The following is a 22,409-nucleotide window of genomic DNA, read 5'->3' as shown; positions in this document are numbered from 1 at the left end:
TTACCGAGCTCATCACCTAGTCTACAGTTCACACTGAGCATTCAACAGTTACCTTATAAGTTCTGCAGGTAAACAGCTGATACCGAGCATTTCTTTGGAAATCGAGCATATGGGCAGTTCAGCAGTATTTACCAAGTTCATAATGGTTACCGAGCAGAACAGTGTTTACCAAGAAAAATATTGTTCTCCAAGCAGTTAGTGGTTACCGAGCTTTGCAGTATTTACCAAGCAGTCAGTGCTCACCGAGTCATTAGTAGAACTTAGTGTTTACCGAGTGATCAAGGTAAACAAAGAACTTAGTGTTTACCGAGTGATCAAGGTAAACAAAGAACTTAGTGTTTACCGAGTGATCAAGGTAAACAAAGAACTTAGTGTTTACCAAGTGATCAAGGTAAATAAAAGAATCAGTGTTTACCAAGTGAAGAAGGTTATCAATGGATTCAGTTTCTACCGAGTGACACAATATTCATCGAGTCACCAATGGTTATCGAGTTCCAAGCTACTTAGAATGATTAGTATGGACCATGCCTCTACTCTTACCGAGTGCATGATGATGTAGTGTATTGTAGTGGATGTCGAGTATCAAAAGGTCACCGAGTCAGTTTGTGGAACCTGATTTTTCTACAATCTGGCCAACTCAGTAATGTTTGTTCACTTGTGTTTTGCCGACCTTGCCAGTGTAAATATTGGAATGGTATATATCATTTGAAATGATGAGATGTTGAATATCGTTGGTTGTATTGTATTGAAATACTTTGAGAAGAGGGAAAATGAATCACCAACAGAACAGAGGAATACAGCAAGGTCAACATTGATACAGAAAAGCTATATCCATCACATCAGGTGATCAGAGCACAAAGGATCTTATTAGCAATCAGTTGTAACCAGATCCACTGCTTCATCCTAACAGGTGAATCAGTTTGTTAAATCCTTTAACAAGGTAGACTTGACAATCTTTTATAAATCTCCTAACAAAGTGCATACTTCATTGTATGTTTGTAAATCCTTTAACAAGGTGGATCTAGCAATCCTACTTGCTCCTAACAGGGCAGATCATCAGAAGTGATCATTGTAAGCCTTAATTGGCCAACTTTATACTGCAGTATTGAAGTTTTGTGGGCATCATCCCCACCCCAGTTTTACTTTCTAATTGGAAGGTTTCTGGGTCACCAAATCTGTGTGTTCATGTGTTACAAATGTTTATCTTTTCATGCATACAATAGATTAGATGGATAAATAGTAAAAATGTTATTATGTTGAATTGAATCAAAGTTTTAGAGTTACTAATTCACCCCTCCCCTCTCAGTAACCTTGTTAGTCTTGATTATTTCCAACATCCACAAGTAATGACCACATTGAAGTGTGTGAGAGGTTCAGAGGCCCACAATTCATACATACAAATATGATAGTACACTTCTCCATCTTTGACAATACATGCCAAAGATAATAGTTATGATTAGTATCAATGTACCTTGAGTACAGATTCATCTACAATATGCTCTTGACAATGTTACATCAATTGATTGATCTTAAACTTAGTTCCTATTGATGCATCACTAAACTTTGTTTAGTGAGATTCAAAGAGGGAAATGATCACTAGCTTACCTATTAGATACAAGAACACATCCTTAGGTAATGGTTTGGTGAATATGTATGCAATCTATTCTTTTATATTTACATATTCCAATCTAAATTATTTATCATGTAATAATTCTCTTACAAAATTATATTTTATAGCAATGTATTTAGTTTTGGAATGCATCACTAGATTCTTTGATATGTTGTTTGCACTAGTGTTATCACAATATATGACTACTAGCTCTTTGATTTCAACCTTCATTCCTTCCAGCAATTGTTTGAACCAAACAATGTTAGAATAGTTTGCTATTGCTGCCGCATACTCTACTTCTATTGTGGATTGGGATGTGCAATTTTATTTCTTGCTTGTCCAAGATACTAGTCTTTTACCAAGAAACAATGCTCCACCATTAATGCTTTTTCTGTCATCAAGACTTCCTACCCAATCAGCATCAATAAACACCTTTAGGTCCAGATCACCTTCAAGTTTGTACCATAAGCCATAATCTTCAGTACCTTTTAGATTTCTCGTGATTCTTTTGATTCTTTCCACATATTTTGCAATATTTTCACCTTCTCTCATTCTCATTTGGTCAAATTTTCCTCTGAGACTTTCTTCTTTGGCTCTTCAAACATTGTCATCTCCTACATAGATATCTTTTAGTTTGGTCCACATTTTGTAAGCAGTTTTACATTCTTTTACATCATCAAATTCAAAATAACTGAGAGCAAATGCAATATCAATCGTCATGATGTTATGATTCTTCTTTTCAGCAATGCCTTCAACTGATAATGTTCCAATGGGAGTTTTATATTTAGCATTAAGATACGTGCAAAATGAATCATTGATTGTAGCTAGATGTAAGCTCATGAGTCCTTTCCATGCTAGAAAATTGTCTCTATTGAGATTTGGAATCTCTCTTTTATAAGACATCCTAATCTTTAGCTTAGGTCCTTGAAACCTTCTTTGCAAGAACCAAAAGATCTAATACCAATTTTTGGAAATATAAGAGGAGTAATTGAGAGTGAAGAAGTGAATTAGTTAGTATTAAAATAAATCTCAAATCCCTTAGATGTTAGTAAAAATTATAATCTAAAAACTAAATACTGTTGATGCTCGGTAAACATGCATAAGATATTGTAACTTGGTAAATCTTGGATGTACTTAGTAACCAATTAAATTTGTAGATATTTAGATATTGTCAATGATTACTTAATCTTAGTTGCAAGCATGAAAGAAATAACATGAACAACATATGACACTAGAATTTAATGTAGAAATCCAAATTGGGAAAAACCACCAATTGTAACTAGTTACCATTTTTCACTCTTATGAAGTGATCCTTGTTAGGATCCAACCCTGTTAAAAGTCACAAAAAAATCTATTAGGTGTTACCCTATTAAAGGATTTAATCACCTTATTAAAAATGGCTTTGTTAGAGGTCTTGAAACAATTCAATAGAATTGCCACCTTGTTAGAGGATTTACAAATGATTGTTAAACAAACTCTGTTAACATATTTAGATCACTACTACAATGGTTAGAGAGTAATAATGAAATGGCCTAATTAAGATGCAACTGATTTGCTAATTATAGATCTTTATTTTAGCTTGTACTAAATCCTTCTTGATCAAATATAGCTTTTCTACTCCACATGGTTATTCAACTTAATCTTCAAATTTGCTTCCTCTCTTCATCCTTTGCAATTCATTCAATACAATTTGCACACTTTGATTTTTTCTTTTTGACAAGAGGTGGATAGCTTTAGATATTTAAATTTTTGATTTGCAAATGATTTGAAGTTCTTGAGGTCTAGTCCTAATTCCAAAAAGTCAATGTACGATTACTAGTTAAGGTGAATTTTCATCATCTAGAGTTGCAAGGGGTCCTTAAGCTAAAATCCTTCTTTCATTCTAGTCTTAGGATTGCTTCCCTTGGTTCTACTTGCCTTCTGCTCCACCACTCTATGATCCCGTAATAGGGCGACAAGCATAGAATATGTTAGTGCAAATAAGAATCCCAAGCAGACAAGACTAAGAAAGACAAAGAGGATATGATGCCCAAAATGCCCTTCTTCTCAAAAATGAAGAGAATAAGTGACACTAATATTAGTGCAGTGGACATGATATGGATGAAGGATAGACTAAAAGAAGGACAAACATCCTTGGCAAACAAGAGATATAGAATGCAATTGCACAATACAACCCAAGCGTCAACACTTCCATTACAACCATGATGAGCTACATTGGGATGAAACTTGATTTTGAAGATATCAAAGAAGAGGACATTAATGAGACAAGATTTTGGATCAAGGTTGGATGAGTTGGGAAAGGTTGCTATCAAGAAGAAGCATTTTGAACACCCTTTCCTCCCTAAATGTCTTCATTGGATACACAAAAGAATATGAGAAGGTCCATGAAAATATACTACAAGCAGCAAGCAACACGGTGAAGTCAGCGGAACTTAAGGCGAAGCACACACCTTGTCCTCCTATGGAAGAAATTAATGAAAGGCTAGCTAAGTTCATTGCCTTAGCTAAGAAAATGAAAGAAAAGGGAAGATTTATATTAGAAGATCATTTGATGTAAGCCCAAGTGGCAATTTCCCCTTCTTCTAGGATGGTACAAGTGTCTATTTTTGATTGGCTAACATTTTGGTGCCTTCTCATTGGTTGCCACTTTTGGACTTTTTTCATTGGCCCATGGATGAGATGGCATCTTCTTATTGGTCGATGGGGTGGCAACCCTAATTAGGGTTTTGACGATCCAATCCAGATCATTGATCTTGTTTTGATCTCCACCATCTGTTATATTTTTGGCCCCTATATAAGGCCACTTGCTCTCATTTGTAAAGTGTTGGAGAAATTGTTGCAAAAATAATACCAAAATCGCTCTCTTATTCATTGTTGTGACTTGCATAGTGATTAAGAACATTGGGTATTATTGCATGTTTTCTACTTCCACATAGTTAAATTTCCTTTCAAATTGTTAAAGTTGGTTGCATTTCAAGTTGTTTAAGCAAGAGTAAAGTAGATGGATAGCTATGTGGTAGCATTAGTAGATGTTTGATAGGGATCAATACTAAACCACTAGCATCCTAGCGGCTGGTTGAGAAGCCTTATGTGGTAAACTAGTTCATTTTACTTAGAATCATTGCATCTATGGAGTTGGGGCTGCTAGTTAGCCTTCATTAGATTCAATCCCTACCCATTTCCTAACCTTCCATTCATAGGGGTAGGAGTAGAATAGTGAGTAGCTAGGTAGTCCAAGTTTAGAGAAGGAAGTTAGAGAAATAAGTTAAGAATCAAAACAAACCCATTCACCTTCCACTACCATCGCTTTTCCATCACCATCATTCCACCAAAGCCCAAGTCATCCTTGAATGAACAGCGTAAGGCTGCCTATATGATTACCAACAAATCACATCGATATACTGAGAAATTATCCACAAGTGTAAGAAACATTGGAGTTATTCGCATATCCCATGAGCAATAACTTTTCAAGAGAGGAATTGTATGTTTGATACTCTGTATCAGATATCCAATTACTAATATGTTATGTAAGTGATACAAAACTCGCATCAACACACTCTTGGCTTCCTTAAAGTTGGAAATGTGGAAGAAGAGATCTCTATGAACACAATTATGAATGATTCATAAACCCTAATTGTCTTTGATTTGCCAATCAACTAGTGTTGTAGCATCATTGGGTTTTACAATTGTTCCATCAACATATAGATTTAAACCTTTTTCCATTCATCTGCTCCATATAATATCTTTCCATGTAGTATAATTGTGTGAAGTTAGAAGTGAAGCTTTAGGTGAACCCATGATGCAAAAAATCAAAAGAGTGCAAAAGAGAGAAAGAGAGACATAAGAATACAAGACACACCCCCCTATTCACTCAATCAAAGAACCCCCCCAAAAATGATACTTTTGGTACTTTATATGAAGTGTGATTACAATAGGCCACTTGTCAAAATGGACAAAAGTGGGCTTCTAATTTTGTTGTTTAAAACTGCCTTTTGAGGTTCAAATCTAGTACCAAGCACTGTAGCTCAGATGTACAACAATTTTGAAGAGTAATCAAATCAATACAATGCAAAAAAGGACCTAATTATGAAAGTGATATTTTTATCCACACAAGCCTATAATCTGATTGCAAATCTGGAAAGTAGATAAAAAATTATATAGTTTCAAAAAAAATGAAATCTGAAAATGTGTCTAAATGAGCCTATACGAAGCATTTGAAATTGAAAAATGCAGGGTTAGATAGGTACAGTTGCCAAAAAACACAATTTCTAACAAATCCACTAAAAAGTTCAGGAAATTCTACCCAAAATTTAAAAAAATTGCACTTGATTTGGAGTCTGGATGACCAAGATATGGCCTCCTAAAGTTGGACTGTCAAATCAAAACTACATATGAAGAGGGGTCTGAGCAGAAAACTCTGAGGTTAAATTTTACATCCAAACAGTCGTCACGATAGTGTAATCTGGCCTGTGGATGACAATCAAATGGCTATCAATTTTAACATAGTGAAATGTTTTTCAGCAAAAAAAGATGCCCCTCGGTGATGTGGTAGTGATGTCAACGTATGGCTAATGACGTCAGTTGTACAGATGTTAACATCAGCAGTATGGAAAAGTTGACTTGCCAACAGTCATGGTAGGTATGGCAAGCTGATGTGGATTGTATGATGTGTCCACATGGAGGTGAATTTTCTAGATACAATAACACAGAGGTGGCAAAGAGAGCCACATGTCCTGGCCTAGATGTGTTGATGGGGTTATGCAGTCTGATGTGGCATGTGACTGTCACAGGGGTCCATGTGTCAGTTACGAAGAAGGGGCTGTATGGCAAATCATCATAGCACCGTATGGCAAGAACTCATCATCGGCAGAGCTTCAGAGATCCCCGGGAGAGGAAACCGTGAACGGTCAGTGGTGAGCAGCCGGTGCCAGCATTCAAGATGATTGAAGAACATTAATGGCCACTAACAGGAAGATGTATGTAGTTTTCATTGCCTGGAGTTTAGATTGGTGTCGAGAAAGTTTGAAACCATCGGTGGGAAGGTGGTTTAACAAATGCGGTGGGATATGAATTTAATCCCACATTCATGTAGATTGCACACAGTGTTGTTTAAAAACAACAAACTACGTAGTGTAAACAAAGAGAAGTTGTGCATGTTGTGTTGGGGCCAAAACATTATGTAGTCCGCAATTTCCAGTGAGGTCGATCAAAATTTGTGAAATTTTCCGATGGAATATTCTAAAATTATAGTGAATATTCCCTGTGGGGTCTGAGGTTTCACCACCCAATTCCTGCAAAAAAAATTCTCTGTATGCTTGATGGCCTATAAAAAAAAATTGAAATATTCTGAAAATTGCAAAATAATGCAAAAAATTCATAGATATGAAAATCAAATGAATAGATTGAAAATGATCATACCAAATTTGCAAATCAGGTCTTCGAGTGCCAGTTTGCAAAAAAAAAATTCTCAAATTCGACTATGGCCTAGGGTAGGTAGATTTATACTCAAATTTCACTGAATCGATGCTCCCGACACAATAGCAAGGTCCGTTTTGGCTCTAGACACTCCCAATGACTATGATACCCTAGATCTGAGTCAAGGTCCTCAAAGAGGTGAAGCAAGAAAATGGTCTCCAATGGCTATGTGAAGAGAAATTCCCTCAGCTTTGATACCATGTAAGAATTTTTCTTAGAGAAAAATCACCCAAGATCAAGGAACTCAAACACAAGCACAAAATGGACCAAAGAATTATCAAAATAACAATATGAAATTGTATTCATGTAATTTTATGTCATGTACATATACACTAGGAGTGTCTGTATATAGAGTCCTCTAAGATGCATCTAGAATGTCTCTAGAATGAGCTAGGAGATCAGCATTACAAATAAGCACATGTCCACCAGAAGTGGATTATCCTCCATTGTGCATGAATGTATGTGCATCAATGAGAGAATAAATATGACAAGGTGTATCTCATGTAGAGATGTTGTAGACACCATGTGCTTAAAAGAGTTTCTAACTCCTATGTTGTCAACAAGAAAACTCATAAGAGTACGCATACTCTTAGGTGTGAAACTAATAAATAATAAAATAATGCATTAACCTAAGTAAACTTAAGTAAAGTGTAAATAGTAAATACTTATTTACACCAACACCTAATTGGCGTATTGTTCCTCTATGGAGGTTGTGGGTTCAAAATCTAGTCACAGGTCTCGTTGCTAGTACACCAGGGTCTCTGCCTTCTTGGGCTCGATTAGTATTAGTTTGGATCATCTTCCCCCCTTTCAGCTTTCTTTGGATGCTCTAGCCCATCTTCTTCCACCTCAGTGGGAGTTGAATGAGCATGTTAGACTTGACCAATCCCTTAGGTGGGCTCTGTTCGCGTATGGCCTTCTATACTGAACACTTCCTTGATATCCAGGATGAGATTATCCTATGCCCCTTGTACCTCACTCCTCATTGGACTCACGCTCTTTGCATCTCCTTGGGATCTTTTAGAGTGGGATCTCACTAGCTACATATCCAAACTGACCACCAAATCAGCAGGGAGGACAAGATCTATCAGCTTTGTCACCTCGACGAGGTTGAGACTGAGTCTCACTTTATTTTTCATTGTCTCATTTACTATAAGATCTGAGGGTGATTTTACTGTTTGTTCAAAGAGTGTCAGTCTCTTCCCTCATTTTTCAAATATATTGACCAGTACTATCTTACACTACCTATAGGAGACCATGCAGTTTTCCGAGCACAATATACAACTCTAGCTTTGCTCGACATCAACCCCTATGGAGCTCATCACCTCTTTTTTTAGTCCTATGGTTCCTACCTGAGGATTAAAGCGACCTCTCTACACTATCTCAGTTCACACCAGATCTATGAGACCCCGTAGAGATTGCACTCGATAACATCCCTCTAATAGACCTCAAAGGCGACCTTCCAGAGTACCTGATTCCTCTAATGTTCATCTTTCCATTCTGGACTACTTCTCACCTATGAAGAGTTCTTAGCTTTTTTTATTCCTTTTCTTGGTTCTTTTGTTGTTTTTCTTTCATGTTCTTTCTACAAACACTATTTGGTGCTTTCCCCAGCTAGTGTTTTCCCTTTGTATTGTTTCCAATCCCTTAAAACCTCGTTAGTCTCTTGCTAGACATTAATAAATTTATCTTATCTTATCTTATCTCACTGCACAATGCTCCTCTGATAAGGTTAGATCAAAGAAATCACCTTCTTGGTGGTTGGGGGTTTCAGATGATCACTATATGGTTCAGAAAGTATCCACGAATGTGGATGGGTTGGATAGCTCTTCTCATATTGATCTCACTTTGGCTAAAGATTTTGTTGATGTCTTTGATGATTTGAATATTGACCCTATGAAAGTTTTGACTCAAACTATTGATGTTGACCTATCTCTTGTTGCTAATTCTATTAATTTGATTGTTGACCCTTTGGTAGCTTTGAGTTAGAATGTTGATGTCATCCTTTTTGCTATTGACCATGTCCAGAACACTGTTGTTGGAGTTTCTCTTGCTGTGAGAGTTTTGGGGGTTAGTGGGGATTGGCAGAAGGCTGCTAGGAAGGAGGAGGAGGTTGGACATCAGTTAAAGGAAAAAAAAGGAAAATCCTCCAAACCTTCATTTGATATATGGATCACATAGTGTGATCCGAAATGTTGATGACAAAAAATTCACACAATCAAATCTAGAAGCTAACTACTATATACTAATGGATTGTGGAAATCCAATAGCTCTAATGTCTTTACGTTCTTCAAAAGACTGAACCAAAATGTAAATCTTGATGGTTTGTTTGCCCGTTTGTTGGAAACTTTGGTGTGTCCCTTTAGTTTATTGGGTGGTTTTCCACTATTTTTTTAAAGTCCTGATTGTTATATCTTTCTTGTTCATTTGTACAAAGTTTCTGATACTTTCAAAACCTATTTTTACTTAATCAAAACAACTTATAGACTGTCAATTTAATGACATCTAACACTTGGTTGTTGATTTACAAGATAAATTCTTTCAAGATCTATTTCAACATTTACATAAAATGTATATCATGATTTAAGTTATTGTAAGATCATCACCTTTCAATAACCTTTACAAGTACAAGTGATAATCATTTGGAAATTGTCACTTCCTCATGATGTACAAAGGAGGCAAGCACATACACACATTAAGTCACCACCGATACTATCATGCGGTGTTGTCATGACATCCACCATGGATCATACCAGAGAATAAGGTTTTCACCTCAAACTTATCTATCATAGAGAAGAATGTATTACAAGGGATTTCACTTGGAACTTCTTCTTCATGAATAAATACTAACCTTTTGACCTCCTTGTCAAGCTTATTTCCCATAAGGTGTTATGACTCCCTTTGAATCTGAAACATATCTTCTATCTGTGCCCCCTCTTTGTCCACAGTTGCCTCTAATGAACTGTAAATGCTCTCTGGTTTAATGAGTATCAATCTATCTAAGAATTGTATAGTCTAGACATATTTCGTTCACATGGAACTTCATCACATGAATCATAGTCCCTTTCACTACTATAATTTTTTGATTTATAGAGAAACCATCTCAGCATAGTCTACTCCTTCTAAACCAATATAACCAAGTTTCTTAGAAGCAAATTGAAACATATCATCTATTTCCCCCCTCTCTAATGGATGTGCCAAAATCCCTCATGTTATAGAAGGCTACTCATATTAGGTAGCATGCCCAATGTACCATTTTTTTTTTTTTGCAAGAACATCATCAATACAAGCAACATATATAGTACATATATATGAAAATACAATTAAGAGAAAGAATATAGCGATTAGTAATACTCAAAACTAATGAATACTTATCTGCATATCTTTGATAGAAGTTTCTCCAAAGAAGGTCCATATAGATTAAATCAAAACTATCTCTATATAAGCGTTTGTCAAATAATGAGAATGAAACATTGATTATTATTCCCCCTTCAATATAAAATTCCCACTTATTTATCATCGAACAATTTTTGCATCACATTATAGCAGACAAATCAGATCCTTGTAAAGCCTCTTCCAATTTCTTGTACCGCCTATGATCAATGCCTTCATCTATGCAACACTACCTCAGCTCACTTGATATTCTGGTCTTTTGTTTTCATCAAATCATTTTATTTTTAAAATCATTCTCAATATGTTGGTGAAGCCTAGATTTAAACAGCTTCCACCAACATATATAGTAAGCGATCAAACATATATCTTCAACACTCAATATATTTATAATTTTTCTGGAGGTAGCCATTTATATCCAAAAGTCACTATCACAAGAAATCAATAATTTTCATGTTGATATTTCTTCGCATGTCCCAGTTGATTCAAGTGGCTCGTAGTTGATTATTATGTGTTACGTGGATTTGTGTGCTTGATCTGTCAATTTATTTTCACTTGTGCAAACTAATAATGTTCTCCACACTGCTTATAAACTGCGACTCCAAAAACTTCTCCTTGCACCTAATTTGTTTGTGGATTTGTTTTCTCCTTAGCAGTTGATACTTCATCTTCATTGTAACTGCAAAATCTCTACAAATCACCATGACAAATTGGAGGACTAACATTATCTCCAAGTTGGGACCTCTATCAACATTCCTCTACAAGTTCTAGCAATATTGATATTTTCCAGAATAGACGGCCAAAGCACAATTATCTATACACTACACAAGCTATGGAATATTCATCATAACACAGATTGCATCTTTTCACTGTTGAATGAAAATGCACTCTTCGTGTTATCATTATCCATATTAATTGCATACATTGTAGTTTTTTAATAGGTTAAAGGTATAAAGGTAAAGAGCTTAGGTTTGTCAAAAAATAATAATTAGTATCTCCACATAGATTTGAATAATCTACACCTCATTCTTCAAAGAGAAAGCACCCGGTGGTTGGAGAAGTGGAAGATTTAAGATCCTCAAACGAAAGTCATATTAGCGAGTATGAAGACCATGTCTGAAATTACATTTAGACTGTATCAGGGAATTTACCACCAAAGAAAACATGTGTTAATCCTTACAACCTATTTGAGGCCTATGTTGGTAGTGAGAGCATTGGGGATGAGATTGAAATTCAGGGATGCATATTATGCATTAGGCTTTAGCTGGACATGTAACTAATGTTGATCTCCTAACACAAGATCAGTGACACTGAGAAAAAGCAATAAAAAAAAATTGAAGATGTGGAACTTGAATTGATTCCAAGCAATAATGATTATGCTCCTGTGATACCATCCTAGAGCATAAGTCAAGAAGAGCCTGTGACAAGGTCATGGATTGCCCAATTGGGCAAGTTATGTAAGAATCCCCTCACATTTTCCTGTCTAAACAAACACATTCCCAACAATTATTTTGTGAAACAGATTCCACACTCTTCTATGGTGTAGTTTCCTTGTTTACAGAGATATTTACATCAGAATTGCAAACTTTTTGTATTGTGGTTTATGCAAGTGTGGAATGTGAGTCATTTGCAACAGAAAGACAAGTATATACCAGAATTGTGATGTTTAATTACTTTTGGCAGTACTTGGAAGAATCGTATCAAAGGCATATGCATCAAATGTATGGAATATTATTTATCAAAGGTAGAATTAAAATATTTATAGGACATAAATATATTATACTCCTGAATTGATAATTGATGTGATGAACAAATTTCTTCCAATACAAAAAATGAACTGAAATATGTTTCAAATGTTATGCAGGTGTAATTTTTTTTGTACACTATGACAACCCTGAACATACTGAAACTATGATCATCATTTGTTGTCCAATTGACACATCAGATTACCCTTGCCTCTCCAATATCTTTCTAGAAATCAAGGTGGAAAGATTTTTCTTCTTACTCACAGAAAACTGAAAAATGCGACTTCTAAAATACCCATGCCACCATACATTTATTTTTTTAGCCAATTTGTAGAGGTTAAAGATTGTTCTTATTCTAGATAAAATACAAAGGTCTGGATTTGGTCACAACAGACCCACAATTTGCTCAAACAAACCCTCAAGCAACCCTCTGCAGTTTATCAAAGGCATATGCATCAACGATATGGAATATTATTTATCAAAGGCAGAATTAAAATATTCAAACAACATAAATATATTGTACTCCTGACTTGATAATTGGTGTGATAAATCTTGAACAAATTTTTGCCAATATAGAAAATGAACTGAAATATGTTTCAGATGTTATGCAGGAATAATTTTTTTTGTACACTATGACAACCCTGAACATACAGAAATGATGATCATCATTTGTTGTCCAATTGACACATCAGATTACCCATGCCTCTGCAATATCTTTCTAGCAATCAAGGTGGAAAGATTTTGCCTCTTACTCACACAAAACTAACAAATGTGGCTTCTAAAATACCCATGCCGCCATACATTTATCCATTCAGCCAATTTACAGAGGTAAAAGCATCAGATTACCCATGCCTCTGCAATATCTTTCTAGCAATCAAGGTGGAAAGATTTTGCCTCTTACTCACACAAAACTAACAAATGTGGCTTCTAAAATACCCATGCCACCATACATTTATCCATTCAGCCAATTTGTAGAGGTAAAAGACTGTTCTTATTCCAGCAAAAATACAAAAGTTTGGATTTGGTCACAACAGACCCACAATCTACCCAAACAAACCCTCAGGCAACCCTCTATAGTTTATTTCTGCTATCCATATCTCCAAGAAGCTTTCGATCATATGTGCCCAACTGAAGATAAAAGGTAGAAATCAATCTCATGCCATAAGGTACTTAAGTCGCTCAGTCCTCAATGTTTGGAAGAATGCTACTCAGTATTGGTTCAAGCAGAAGCTCGTGCCTCCATTATCACAGATCGTCAACTTACATACATGCAATCAAATTGTTACCTTTGTTAAATTTGGTACTATAGCTGTCCTTACTATTAGCAGACCCAAGAGTTGTCTACTCTGATATCATGTTGAACTCAGAGGATTGCTGCAACTTAAACAATACTACTAGTGATTTTTGTATATCTTCAAATGCAGCAATCTCACTCACACTTATATTGGGAAAAGGGTTATGAAGAGACATGTCCCTTCAAGGGACATTTCTATTCATTAATTACATAGTTTATATATATATATATATATATATATATATATATATATATATATAAAATTATTTATAGGTTTATCTTACTAAAGCTACAAAACATTAAGAATGAATTTATTAAAAATTGATAAAAGGTTTGGAGACAAATGTGTTTTTAGAACAGTAGTACAAGGGAATTTTTTACCAAAATTTAGAACAGTAGTTCCAATCTGTATATATAGCTGGCTATGCCTCTAATTGAGAGATATTACTCTGTTAAAGTTTGTTTGAAGTACTGTTTGAGGTCTATATTGGTCATTTCTACAAATTAAAAATAATCTCTCATCTTCTTTGTGGCTATATTTTCGACTTCAAGGCTAGAAAAGATTGATTTAGCTTCCCAGATTTAATAATCAACATTTAGGTTGAGGTCAATGATAGCGTCTTTGCCTTGTATTCATGAATTTAATAAGAATATTTAAATAACCTTTGCACTGTGATTTTTACAACAGAAGTAATCTTCCATTCCATTTCAGTTTAATCAATTATATTGTATTTTAATGACTGAGTTCCAAAATTTAAAATACTTGTAAATGAACTTGAATCAACAGCTACAAACAAACATTGGCATCCATGTAAGCTAGAAATGATGTTTCTCTTTAAGCTATGAATAAATTTTTGAGCCACTTCATGAAACCTCGATCATTATATTCAGACCAGTATATTCCTCAAGTTCTTTGGTCTAAAAATGCAAAACCATTCAATTTTACTAATATAGATGAAAGATCCATTGACCACAACATCTACGAAAAGCTTTTTCTTTGATAGAAATCTGATGTCTCACATGGCAAAAGGGTTAGTCTGGAAGCTCGTAAAAAGGGTGGAATCTGGCTTTTACACATACCAATTGTATATGCTTGAGAGATTTTGAAGTGTGGGGCTTGCTACTGCTTAAGTCTACCCTTCTTTCAACACTAACAATTTAATGCTAACTTACCCACATGGCATGTTAATTAATGGTGGACATAGTTAATTTCATTTCATTTCATGTAAAATTCTCAGGCTGAAATTTTTTTTCATTTGATAAACTATTTCATAACCATCATATAGAGATTTTGTGGACAAGCCAAATTTAAAAAAATACAGTGCACCTTTTAAATTACATCTATATACACTTCGTACATAAACTATAATTAATAATGAACCTTTTTTCAGCTATAGTTCCCCAAATGGTTCTTGCGTTGTTCTTCCTGCAGTCTATAAAATAGGCAGGGAGATAGACAGTGGATTCAATTTTTCTTATATTTATAATACCATTTCTGTGCGCTTGTAACTGATAAGGTTTGCAAGGGAGTTTCATTGATCTACATCAATTACCAGAATGCAGATACATTATGTCAGTATTAGAGTAGTGTTGAGTATTCAGAATATAAAGAAATAAAGGTCATCTTTTTAGACTCTATAAATGCACAATGGGTGTAGAACTAAACACAATGTGAACCCAGATTGGCCAAAATCAAAGCCTCAAAACTCAGAAACAATCCAATCGATAATGGGCTTGAGATTTTTTAATTGACAAGGATAACCTAGTTGGAGGTCTTACAAAGATGTAGGACACTGAAAACCAATAATTAATTCGTCAAGAGTTCTAAGTACCTAAAACCAAACATTCTATGCAACCCAGAGAGTGCTCTGCAACTTAATTTTTGGACTAACTTAAAATCTGTCTTGAAAGCAATTATCAAGTGGCTATTGCATTGATCCTCTAGATGATTTGGGCATTTTATTATGAGGCTCCTGTAAGTCTTACCAAGTTTAAAATTTGGGAAAATAATTCGGGGTTGCCGCTAAAATTTATGATTCGCACACTTGATATATTTGCTGCCAAATTTTTGACTTATAAACTTGTGGGGTTAAAGAAGCCTGGTTGTATTCCTCTTCCATAAAATTTAACAAAAAAGGATTTCTTAAAAAAGAGATGAATTAAGACAATTAATCATGATCCAAAAACAATTTCTATTACTAACCTTATGTATGCAAACAAAGGAGAACAAAGGGGAAAAAAAGAAATACTTCATCTAACCTAAGAGCAGTTCAGAATCACCAAGAAACACCCACATGCCAAATGCCAAATGACACCCATCCTGCATATATGCCATGAAAAAATTATATAGATTCACAAAATAACTGACTAGAAAATTATCTACCAAAATATTAGCAAAACCCATAGTCTTCATAAAGTGGGTAGTTTTAGGGTTCTACACAGAATCTCGCCTTAAGCTACAAATCTTTCAAAATGGTTAAAACCATCCTACATTCTATAGGAAGCAACTATAAAATTTCATAGAAATTACAAAAGAAGATGAAATTTTAACACCCAGTTATAAAATTGAAAGCACTAAAATCCGAAATCCAGTTAGAAATAGTGAAATTGGAAGATACAAACCAGTAGCGAGGGCTTTGATCAATGCTGTTATTTTTCCCTTAAAGTCCTTCACCTACCTGAAAAATCATTGAACTCTTGTGCCAGGGGAAAATTAGCAAGAAATCTTTTTGGAAACATCAAATGTCCATTGGCTTGTGTTATTTGTGCCCTGTTTAATTAGCAATTGAGACACTGATGTTGAGAAATAAGGACATCAGCGCATTTAATAACATTAAATGATATTAACTATATTATTAAATGCTACAATAGTGACATGTCGACGATAAAATCCATAAAAAAATTTAATGTAAATATATTTTCCTCACTGCTTAAATATATCTTCTTCATTGCTTTTTTCACATAGGCCAATAGGATTTTTTTTTTAAATTACGTATTTTAACTTTTCAAATTTATAGAACTTTTATAAACCTTAGTATATCTGCTAATTTTTAAAATTTATGTGCTCTCCAATAATAATATGGAATCTAATGATTCCATTAGTTACCTACGAAAGGCAGGAACTAATAATACATCTAAAGCAGTGCAACATATTATAAGTACGAATATATAATAATATCAGCTGAAAGTGCAACTATTCAATAGATGGAGCAGGTTGAACTATTCTTTCTTATTTAGATATTAGTATCCAAGAAAGTACTTGAATATAATGAAGGAACATCAGCACTCATTGTGTTCGTAGATTGAAATTTTTTTTTTATAAAATAGAGGACTTCAGATTGGCTCTAATATAGCACAATTGATTCATTAAAACTTCCAAAGATGCACCATGAGATAAGTAATCAGTTAAAGGCTTTCTTCAACCTAATAGCAGCAGACAACCCTCACATGTACGAAAATAAGGATCATAAATAGCATTCAGTTTTCAGAGCAATATATCTGTTATATTTGATTAATATACTCTAGAAATAATAATTCGCTGTCATAAGTATTGAGATCTATACTATTCTTCATCATCCATTTTAGGGGATGAATGAACTCCGTATATTCAGATTCATTCCAACAGTCTTATTCTTACAACAGTAGTGGGAATCGAAGGGTGACTTTGGATGACCTAAGGTAGTATAGCATCATCAAGATTCATATAAGATTGACAAAATACTCCTTAAGTACTTCAAAAAATATTTCCTAAATTCAAAGGATCGGACAAGGGACAATACAAAAAATCACACATGGAGGCCACAACACATGGAAGTGTGCTGAAAACCCATAATGGGTGACAAAACATGGTCAGAAATGTTGCTACAATCTACTTTACTAATCCATATTTACAAAGAAATAATGTATGCAAGTGCATAGACCCTAAAGGAGTCACCAAATTCCTCGATTGAGACTTAGAGAGCATCAACTCTGATAGCACCCACTCTGACAGAAGCACAAACTTCTCAAATTGAGAAGCAACTCAACATCTTAGAGGCACTAACCATAAGAATTTACAATTTCTTTTGCAATACTCTTTTCTTACAAAGACTTCTCTAATTTACAGATGTATTTCATCATAAATCTTTCAGCTTGATATCTGTCAAAACATTAGACAGAATATATTCGCCACAAATTATACAGTTAAACTCTCAGTATTTATCAATACTTCAAAGAATTCTCCAATTTTACAATGCTGATTTCTTCATACAACTTGGGGGAGACTTATCCAAATAGCCTATGCATACATCAGTCTTTATATTATATTTATCTTCTCACCAGCAATCGTATACTCCATTCATGGACCTCTCCACTTCTTATCGATGATACATACTCGTACCCTTTCCATGAGCCTTTAGAACTTCTTAAAAAGAGTTTTTATTGGTTGAACAGATGTGCAGTAGTTTCAACTAGTTTATAAAAAAAACCAACCTTTGAACAACTTGATTTCATTATGCAAATTGTAAACTTTGAAGAAGAATACTTCTATCTACCAAAAATGGATTTAAGCATAATATATATACACACACATGTATGTATGTTTTTATGCACAACTTGAAGTTACATGAAGAGCAGGTCATGTGACTATCCCAGACAACATTCTAAATATACATATGAAGACCAAGTTTGATCTCTCATAGCAAGTTCTATATGCTCGATATGTGCAGAAAAAGAAACACAGGGGATATGCAGAATTACCAGTGAACAATAAACTTGCGATCAAAAATATTGACACACTACTGTGAGATTTCCTGTGATTGGTATTATTTTTTTACATTCATAACTTCTGCATATTTCCTGAATATTAACAACATATATGATCAGTCTATCATGTTTCTTCTTTTTGCATCTCCTACTGTAACGCATCTAGAGTACAGTTTCTCTTTATGACATCAGTTACAAATTTACCTAACCAATTGTTAGCTAGAAATTGTGATGTAAGCAGGGGCATTAACAAATGTCTACATAGATTGAATGAAAGGGGGGCCTGGATCAAGTGCATGAACCATGTCAATGATGATTGACTATCAATGTGATTGTAGGCCCAACGAAGTCTATCTTTAGGAAGATGGCAGGCTCTTGAGAGTGGCAAGTCCACTCCGTGCCTTCTTGAACTACAATAATATCATCTAGGATGAACTTAAACTCACTAAATCCTATTTATTTAGGATGAATGAGCCGAGGGAGGAAAAGCTAGAGCTTGAGAGCTTTGTCAATGATTTGGAATGAAAAACTTCAAGACAGACCTTGTAGAGGTTCCTACCAGAATGTCCCAGAGGACTTGTAAAATCCCAAAGGAAACTCATCCAATCAAGGGGCTTTCTAATTGGCCTTGAAAATAACACAAATCCTTAAGAAGTTGATGACACAAAATAACTAGGAATTAGTGACCTAGCAAGGGACCATTTGTAGAGATTTCTGCCAATGATCTGCTCAGTGTATAATTTTGAACTGCAAAGACCTACTCAAAATGATGGATAAAGGCTTTAATATTTGGCAGTTTAGGCAAAAAGTAAGGAATGTTGTCCTTCATGAATTTGCTTGATGGATGGTAATGAATGTTGAGCATGTGAGGCTTGAAAGTTTTCCTTTGAGACATGATTACCAATTTTGAGCCAATGGAGCCTAGCCCCGATTTACAAGATTTGCAAAAATGTGGTTCAAAAGAATGAAGTGAGGTGTGGAATTTATGATGGATTACTATGAAAGTGAAAATTACTATGAGCTGTTATTATTTCTATTTGCTTTATCAAACTACAGTATTACACCTTATTTTTCCATTATGCTTTATTAAATACAGTCATGCTTATGCATCATCATGTTTGTTCCTACATATTACCATAATTATATCAATGATAATAATTAATAAGATTTTCATGCTCTTATATGTTGAATTGGCTAGGCATTTTCTCTTGGAAGTCTCTTAATCTGTCATCCAACAAGGGAATTCTGATTGATACTTGCTTTGAATTGTTTGATTTTGATATAAATCATCTCCCTAATGACTCTCTTTTGGTTCTGTGTATGGCCAAACAGAAAAGTGTTTTATCATCTCAGTTGCATGTTGTCTGGTAAATAGAATGGTAGATAGTCTAGTTAAACATGTACTGTTCAAAATTCAAAGTGCTATATGTTACCTCTTAATATTAGAAAACCACTTGAATTGGGTTATATGATGCCCATCATTTTTGCAGGATCAACATGGGTTATGTCGACTCATATTTTTTTGAGTTCTGTATATGGGGGTGGGATAATCTACCTAGAACAGTTCTCATGTACTACACAAACTTTATTTTATCCCAAGAAAGGTACTTTCACACAGTCATCTGCAATGCTCAGGAATTTTGGAATACCATAGTGAACCATGACTTGCACTAAATAGCATGGGATACACCCACTAAAAAACACCTGAAGCTGCTCTCCTCAAAGGATTTAAATGATGTGGTTAAAAGTGGTGCTCCATTTGCTAGGAAATTCCCCAAAGATGATCCTATTTTGGATAAATTAGACAAAGAGCTTTTAGGACGTGCTAAGGGTCAATTCAAACCTGGTGGGTAGTGTGTAGGGAGCAAAGCAGGTGGTAAATGTTGAAGATGTAGCTTTGTTACCGATCATCAAATGTTTCAATTTTGAACTTGTTGATCCCCTGGTTATGTGTGAAATACATCCCATTTTGATCATTGAAAAGGTTATTTTATCTCTGAGTTTTTGTGAGTTTCAGAATCTTCATATCTCTGACTCGTTCCCAGCTCCGGCCAGCACTTGAAATTTTCAAAATCTGACTTCTGAGCCCCAAGTTATCGTAGGTTAATGGAGAGACCCAAATTACGCATTTTCAAGTCTATCATTAACCATTAACCTCTCAAATAGGTTAATGATAACTTTCAAATTGCGCATTTTGGAGTAGGTTAATTAAGCTCTCCAAAAACATGTATTCATTAACCTCTCAAAATAGGTTAACGATAACTTCTGAATTACGCATTTTGGAATAGGTTAATTAACCTCTTCAAAAATGTGTATTTCTTAACCTCTTTGAGACAATCATTAACCTCTCTGTTTAGCTGATTAAGGTTAAGCACTAGAAGTAAGATGATCCAAAAAAAAAAGAAAGCAAGTGTTGAGATAGGACGCATATTGAAGGTTAAGAAGAAACATATTGATGAATACTTGAAATCTATTTACCAACAAACATCCATGTTATTCTGCCTGCATTATGTGATCACAAATCCTTAAAAGGATGAGAAAATCGTCATATCAATATCAATATCCCATGGCTGCCTTCACTACTATAAATACAAAATTCTAGTGCAACGATGAAATAGTTGATCACCAAACCATAGAATTTCTTTCAGAAGATAAATTATACCATGCTCGTGTGATTTTGAATGGAATAGACAACAGCATATTGTAAACCAAATTGGTAAACCTGTATTGCAACCATGGACATTTAGACACTTCACTCCAAATAATGTCATAGAGAAAAGTGCTTGCCTGGACTGAGATTATTTTGGGCTATGTCAAGCACGGCTATTATGAAGACATGCTTGATATCTATTATCAAATGCTAATGCAATAGGAGAGTGTGCAGGCTGACCATTATGTTTATCCTAAGGTTGTCAAGGCTTGTGTTCAACTGATGGATCTACAATCAGGCAGAGAGATCCACGCTTCCAAAATTAAAACTAGGGTATGTGTAGAGAGGGCACACTAGTGACACATCCAATTGTTTTAGGCAAATGAAGGAAGATGGTATTGAACCAAATGTTACCACTTGGAATACTATGATCACCAGCTATGCACAGAGTGGATAGTGCGATAAGGCACTGGGTTTCTTTCATCAAATGCAACAAAAGACTGACATATTACCCAATGTGATTTCATGGATTGCCATGATTGCTGGATATTCTCATAATGGACTTCATGTGCCCTTATAGCAATGTATAGTGCTTGTGGCAACATAACAGGTGCTTGATGGGTGTTTGACAGAATAGCTGAAACAAAGAAGCACTTGGTCTTGTGGAATGCCATGGTCACAGGTTACTCCCAAAGTAGAGATAGCAACTAAGCATTGAAACTCTTCCGAGATATGCAAATATGTTGTGGGAGGCTGGATTCAATCACCATAGCAAGCGTTCTACCTGCTTGTGCTCGATTGGCAACCTTGAAACAAGGAAAGGAAATTCATGCCCATGCAATTAGAAATGCTTTCGTAGACATGTATGCCAAATGCGGAATTATAAGGTATGCACATCTAATGTTTGACAAAATATCTGAAAAAGATGTGGTGTCTTGGACCGCTATGATTTCAGGCTATGCACAGAATGGATATGAAGTGGAAGCAATTGTACTTTTCTGTGCAATGTTGGAAGCTTGTACAAAACCTAATACATTTACCACTGGTAGTGTGCATAGTGTGATTGCAATCCACAGTGATGTTGAACAGGGATAGATTGCTCATGACTACATTATTAAGACTGGGCTTCAACAAGATGTGTGTGTGGGAAATGCCTTATGTACCATGTTTGTGAACTGCAGGGATATAGTGTCTGTATGCCAAATGTTTAATAAAATGCCTGAGCGTAACGTTATCTCCTGGACTGCAATTTGTAGAGGGTATGTGAAAAGTGGTGATATCAAGCAAGCATTCAATATCTTTCGACTGATGTGGCTATTAGGGATAAAGTTGAACCAATTCACTTAGACTTCTATCCTTAGTGTATGTGGCTGCTTCTTAGCAAGGGAAGTGGGCAAGCAAATTCATGCTTGCATTATTAAAACAGGGTTTGAACAGATTGTTCCTATGGACAATGCGATGGTTGACATGTATACCAAGTCTGGGACCATAGTAGATGCACGG

At 35.1% G+C, this 22,409-nt stretch overlaps 1 protein-coding gene across 1 annotated transcript; it reads left to right on the top strand.

Annotated features, from left to right (window-relative positions):
- The first annotated feature begins 6,173 nt into the window (after positions 1 to 6,173).
- On the top strand, positions 6,174 to 22,001 carry LOC149545300 (putative pentatricopeptide repeat-containing protein At1g68930). The gene is made up of 3 exons (XM_089793732.1): positions 6,174 to 6,244; positions 6,400 to 6,522; positions 21,659 to 22,001. Exons 1-3 carry the CDS (start codon positions 6,174 to 6,176, stop codon positions 21,999 to 22,001), a joined length of 537 nt encoding a protein of 178 aa, XP_089649858.1.
- The last annotated feature ends 408 nt before the right edge of the window (positions 22,002 to 22,409 follow it).

This window comes from Cupressus sempervirens, chromosome 7 (genome assembly GCF_028749045.1).
Source record: "Cupressus sempervirens isolate cs-2001-9-10 chromosome 7, ASM2874904v1, whole genome shotgun sequence".
Classification (NCBI taxonomy): Eukaryota; Viridiplantae; Streptophyta; class Pinopsida; order Cupressales; family Cupressaceae; genus Cupressus; species Cupressus sempervirens.
This window is presented reverse-complemented; position numbering and strand designations above follow the sequence as displayed.